This window comes from Scyliorhinus torazame, chromosome 9 (genome assembly GCF_047496885.1).
Source record: "Scyliorhinus torazame isolate Kashiwa2021f chromosome 9, sScyTor2.1, whole genome shotgun sequence".
Lineage (NCBI taxonomy): Eukaryota > Metazoa > Chordata > Chondrichthyes > Carcharhiniformes > Scyliorhinidae > Scyliorhinus > Scyliorhinus torazame.
The window spans coordinates 265,280,886-265,286,885 of record NC_092715.1 but is presented as its reverse complement, the minus strand read 5'-3'; the positions used below and the strand labels follow the sequence as shown (position 1 = coordinate 265,286,885).

Sequence of the window (6,000 nt, the reverse complement as noted above, 5' to 3'; positions counted from 1 at the left end):
GGCCCAGGCTCTGACCTCTCCCTGACCCCGCACTGTTTGTCTACGGTGTTGGGGTGGAAGCGGTTTTGAGAATAGCACCAGGAGGCTATTCGGCCCATTGTAACTGTGCTAGCTCTTTGAAAATCTGCTTCCACTGTCCCTTCGGGCAGCACCTCCGCAATCATTTTTAGAGAAAAGCTTTCTAGTGCCATTTTCAAAAGTATATACATTGCTGTTCGTTTTCATTTATTGTACAGTCACAAAGGTTCCTTCTTAGGTTTCTCTATTTAGTCTGTGGCCGGCTGGCTCAGCGTACAATCCTCCCAACGCCCCCCTCCAGCTCCTTTCTCCTTGCCCCCCCCTTTTTCACTGCTGTTCCCCATTTTTTCTTGCTGGGTTTTGCTACCACACCTTGCACCCCGCCCCCCCCTACTCCCCGGTCCTCCCTTGCTTTCTTCTTTCTGTCTTGTCCGGCTATTACTCCCCTGGCTACTGGCTATTTATTTATTTATTTGTTGGCCACAAACAGGTCTCGGAACAATTGGGCGAATGGCTCCCACGTTCTGTGGAAGCCGTCGTCTGACCCTCGGATGGCGAATTTGATTTTCTCCATGTGGAGAGATTCCGAGAGGTCGGACAGCCAGTCTGCAGCTTTGGGTGGTGCTGCTGACCGCCAGCCAGTCTGCAGCTTTGGGTGCTGCTGACCGTCAGCCAGTCTGCAGCTTTGGGCGGTGCTGCTGACCGCCAGCCAGTCTGCAGCTTTGGGCGGTGCTGCTGACCGCCAGCCAGTCTGCAGCTTTGGGTGGTGCTGCTGACCGCCAGCCAGTCTGCAGCTTTGGGTGGTGCTGCTGACCGCCAGCCAAACAGGATTCTACGGCGGGCGATCAGCGAGGCAAAGGCAAGGGTGTCCGCCCTCCTCCCCAGGAATAGATCTGGCTGGTCTGAAACCCCGAAGACCGCCACTTGCGGGCATGGCTCCACCCTCACCCCCACCACTTTGGACATTGCCTCGAAGAAGGCTGTCCAGTACCCCGCAAGTCTGGGCAAGACCAGAACACGTGGGCGTGGTTGGCCGGGCCTCCTTGGCACCGTTTACATCTGTCCTCCACCTCCGGGAAGAACCTACTCATCCGGGTTCTGGTCAAGTGGGCTCAATGTACCACTTTGAGCTGCGTTAGGTTGAGCCTCGCGCATGTGGAGGTAGAGTTGACCCTGTGCAGTGCTTCGCTCCACAGTCCCCACCCTATTTCGAACCCCAAGTCTTCCTCCCATTTCCTCCTTGTCATGTCGAGTTCGGTGTCGGCCCTCTCTAGCAGTCGTTCGTACATGTCACCACAGCTCCCTCTGCCTAGGATGCCTGCGTCCAGTAGCCTTCCCAATCATAACAACTCGCTGCAAATTTGTTTTCCTCTCGATGGAGCGGGGGGGGGGGGGGAGTTCCCTTGCTTCCACTTTGACCCTTTTGTCAATCACCGTAATGCGGTAATGCGTTGGGGCTTGGGGGGAGGGGGCAGGAAAAGAGGGGCAAGGGGATCGCTCCAGAGTTCAGGGCACCATTTATAAACGGCGTCCCGATCTACACGGCGAGCGGAGCCCTCAATGCAGAAAACTGGGATGTGTGCTATCTCGGCCGCGCGTTCCCCGCTGAGGCCCCTGACCTAACCCGTGTGCCGTTTTATAGCGTTGTGTTTCTTGGCGCTATGAGCACCCAAAACATATGACTAAACACGTTCGCTATGGGACTTTGTTCCTAGTTAATTAAATCCTGCCCTATATCTCCAATTCCCCATCCGATCAAACCATAATCCCCTCTCCCCCTGCTGCCAACATTTCATAGGGACATCAGAACCTGGAGCAGGAGTAGGCAATTCAGCCCCTCGAGCAGTGTGGTCCACTTCCTTCTTCATCATTGGCTAACTGCACAAGTGCCTGCGACTCCCCATGTTTCACCTGCCCCGTCAGGGAAGGGAGATTGAAGGAAAAGTGGAAAAAGAAAGCAAAGGAAGGCTCAGGCTGAGAGAGAGAAGGGGAAATGAAGGAATGGAGAAGAACGCGGTGGAGGAAGGCCTGGTTTGCGAGACAATGAATGAGGGACTTCGATGCTCACCTGCATCTATCTTTGAAGGTGACAGGACGCACGGAAGGAGTGGTTAGCGAAGCATTTAGGATCCTGGACTTCATAAATAGAGGCATCGGGTACAAAACCAGAACGTCTATTAGGCTCTGGATAGGCCACAAGAAGAATATTGCATCCATTTCTGGTCAGCGGACTTTAAGAAGGATGGGAAGGTCCTTGAGAAGGTGCAGGGGGAGATTTACCAGAATGGTGCCAGGGACGAGATGATTTGAATAGACCTTTCAAATGTTTAATGTGCATTTTTAAGCAGGCTGACATCAAAAGGGGCAAGACAGAAATATAATCAGGCTGCAGGCCTAGCTTCCTCAAGGTTTTCCACTCTTAGCATTCTGTTAAATGTACCAGAAAGTTACCAGGGCAGACTTCCGGTGACGGCGGGCGGGAGGCGGCCGCACAATGGAGGGCTCCCGTTCGGGAATGGCATTTTAGGGGCTTTAAGCCCGGTCCCAGGGTCCACGGAGGCGGCAAAAGCAGGGAGAAGCCACAGAGGCGGCAGAGTGAAGAAAAATGTCGAGGGTGAGCAAAAGAATGCCCGCAAGGAAAACAGCTGAAGGTCCGTCGGGGAGTGGAAAGGTCACCGCGGGGGTCACCAAGCAAAATGGAGGCTGGAGCACCAGGGGAGGCCGCATTGCTTACGGCTGAAGAAATGACTAAGGTGATGGCTGCGGAATTCGAAAGGCAGTTTACAAAATACATGGAGACAATGAGGAAGGAGATGAGGGAGGTTATGAGTGCGCCGGTGGAGGAGGCGATTTCCCCGGTGACGACGGTGGTGGTGAGCACAGTGGCGGAGGTGCGAGAGCAAGGGGAGGCGCTGAAGGAAGTGGAGGAGACGTTATTGCAGCACAGTGATCAACTTGCCTCGATGGGGAAGGAGATGCGGAAGGTGATGGACATTAACAAGGATGTGCGAGGAAAAATGGAAGACCTGGAAAACAGATCCAGGCGACAGAATTTGAGGATTGTGGGGCTGCCCGAAGGAGTTGAAGGACCGAGGCTGACTGAGTATTTTGCCGCGATGCTGGCAAAACTATTGGGAGAGGGGAAGGATCCCTCCTGATACGAACTGGATCGGGCTCATCGGTCGTGGAGGCCTGTACCAAAGACAAGTGAGCCGCCAAGGACAGTGACTCTGTGCTTCCGTAGGTACAGTGTGAAGGAGAAGGTCCTGAGCTGGACCAAGCAGAAGCGGGTGGTGCAGTGGGCTGGAGCTGGTATACGTGTATACCAGAACTTTACGGTGGAGCTGGCGAGGAGGCGGGCTGCCTTCAACCGGGTGAAGAGGGCACTGTACATTAGCAAGGTGCAGTGCGGCATTGTATATCCAGCGAAGCTGAGGGTGACTTACAAGCTCAGGGACTTTTATTTTGGAACGGCGGAAGCAGCGGAGGAGTTTGCGAAGGCAGAAGGACTGCGGCAGAACTGAGAAATTGAGAAATGGCCATGAGCCGATGTAACCTCATTACTGTATTTTCTTCTTTTTCGTTTCACTGCATGCGGGTGTAGAGACTAAAGGAGCCAATGTTGTATATATTTGGACAAGGGAAGTGATGGGGCTTTCACTCGAAATGAGGGCTCTTTGGAGTGTCGGTGGATATTCGGGGTTTGTGTGCTGAAAGGGGATTTATGGGCTTTCCTAGGGCAGGGCAGGGGGGAAAGGACCCGGGCAGGGGCCTCCACGCTGGCTGGTTTAAGCCGGCCAGTGAACGGGGGTGAGGTGGGGGGAGGGGCTGCGGCCATCGGAGCCTGGCAGAACAGGGTCCGTGGGGTGGAAAGTTGGGGGGAAGGAACCGAGGTTGGGAGGAGGAGTTTTACAAGAGGCAGTGGACGGGAGGAGTTGGAGACTGAGGAGGGGGGGGGGGCTAACTGAAGGGTGTGGAATGGCCAAGAGAGGCTGAATAGCCCCCTCTTCATGCTAAAGAGAGTGGTTAAGACCTTAACAACGTCCAGTGTTTCTTTTTTCTTTTATACATTTAGAGCATCCAATTCTTTTTCCCCCCCCAATTAAGGGGCAATTTAGCGTGGCCATTCCACCTACCCTGCAAATCTTTTTGGGTTGTGGGGGGGGGGTGAGACCCACGCAGACACGGGGAGAATGCGCAAACTCCACAAGGACAGTGACCCGGGGCTGGGATCGAACCTGGGTCCTCGGCACCATGAGGCAGCAGTGCTAACCACTGCGCCACGCCTCACTTAGTGTTTCTGAAATAGACAATTATAGGTTAAAAGAATTTGTAAATTTAAATGCAAATGTGCGATGGAATGGAAGATAGACAATGCTGCAAATAAAATATAGAACAAATAGACTATGAGGCAGCCCAATCCCATACTTTCCAAAACTCAAATAGTCTGTGAATGATTGACAATTTAAGGAACTTAACCTGACAGGATGTGATCTATAAATATTAATACAAAACATAGAACACAGCAGATCTTTCACTTATATTCTGAAGTTAAGGAGACCTACATTTTGCAAAGTACTGTAATGATTTGTATGGTTAAATGTTCATAATTGCGCAATCCTTTCTTTATTTTATCCTTCATTTTAATTTTAAAGATCGTCGATAACTATGTTGTGATTTATGATGAATTGTTTTATTTTGCTGCATCATCACAGTCCGACACTTGCTGCGGTTTTTCAATAAATCAATTCTCGATCCAATTATCCACAATGGAACAGTCGGTCTCGGGAGGTTCTGAATCGAGGGGGGTTGGGCAGCCAAGCTCTTCATAATAACGAAACTCAGCAAAAGGAGCATTCCAACAGGTCAGGACGTGTTTGCTTTCTGCGCTCAATCCATCGCGAGGTGCGTTTTAAAATCTCTAATAGTTTTTGAAGGCCACCGGGGAGTCAATTCGATATGCCAAATTTCTTACCCACCCGTCGCTCCTGGCACTTACCTGCGAGTCGGCATTGAGCACCTTGATTCTCTGGGTGGAGATGAAGAGGTCGACTTCCGTCATTGGCTGAGTCTCCCCTTCGGCAGCCTGTTAATAGGGAAGCGCAAGGCCATGACTGAGACACACTCTGAACACTACCAAGACGGAATTATTGATCAGACTTCAAGTTCCACCCGTTGTGGAAGCTTCCTATCAATAATAATTCCACAAAGTTCCCATCTTTATTCCGCGGTCCTTTTTTAAGCGGGTCAACAGAGTGATCACGGGCTTCGTCTGGGCGGGCAAGACCCCACGAGTAAGGAAGGTAATGCTTGAGGGGAGTCGGGGAGAGGGCGGGCTGGCGCTGCCAAATTTTAGCAACTATTACTGGGCGGCTAATATAGGCATGATCAGGAAGTGGGTGGTGGGGGAGGGGTCGGCATGGGTGCGTATGGAGGCGGCTTCATATAAGGGCACCAGTTTGGGGGCGTTGGTAACTGCGCCTCTGCCGTTCCCGCCAGCACGGTATTCCACCAGTCCAGTGGTGGTGGCGGCCCTGAGAGTTTGGGGCCAGTGGAGGCGGCATGTGGGAGCAGTGGGAGCATCGGTCTGGTCCCCAATCTGTAATAATCACCGGTTTGCCCCGGAGAGTATGGACGGGGGTTCCGGTTATGGCGGAGAGTGGGGATTGAGAGGATGGGGGATATGTTTATAGAGGGGAGCTTTCCGAGTATGAGGGAGTTGGAGGAAAAGTTTGGGTTGGCGAGGGGAAACAAATACAGGTATCTGCAGATGCGGGACTTCCTACGTAAACAGGTGTCAACCTTCCCACTCCTACCGCTCAGGGGGTTCAGGACAGGGTAGTTTCCAGAGGGTGGGGAAGGAGAAGGGTGCGCCTCGGACATTTATAAGGAGCTTATGGGGTCAGAGGAGACGCACACCGAGGAGCTGAAGCGCAAGTGGAAGGCGGAGCTGGGAGGTGAGATAGAGGATGGTCTATGGGC

The 6,000-nt window shown here is 52.6% G+C and overlaps 1 protein-coding gene across 1 annotated transcript in view; it reads right to left on the bottom strand.

Annotated features, from left to right (window-relative positions):
- LOC140429881 (amyloid-beta A4 precursor protein-binding family A member 1-like) overlaps positions 1 to 6,000 on the bottom strand; it is a 132,940-nt gene that overhangs the window by 37,348 nt on the left and 89,592 nt on the right. The window contains exon 7 of the mRNA XM_072517399.1: positions 4,966 to 5,104. Within this exon, the coding sequence (XP_072373500.1) occupies positions 4,966 to 5,104 (139 nt within the window). The remainder of the gene's footprint in view (positions 1 to 4,965; positions 5,105 to 6,000) is intronic.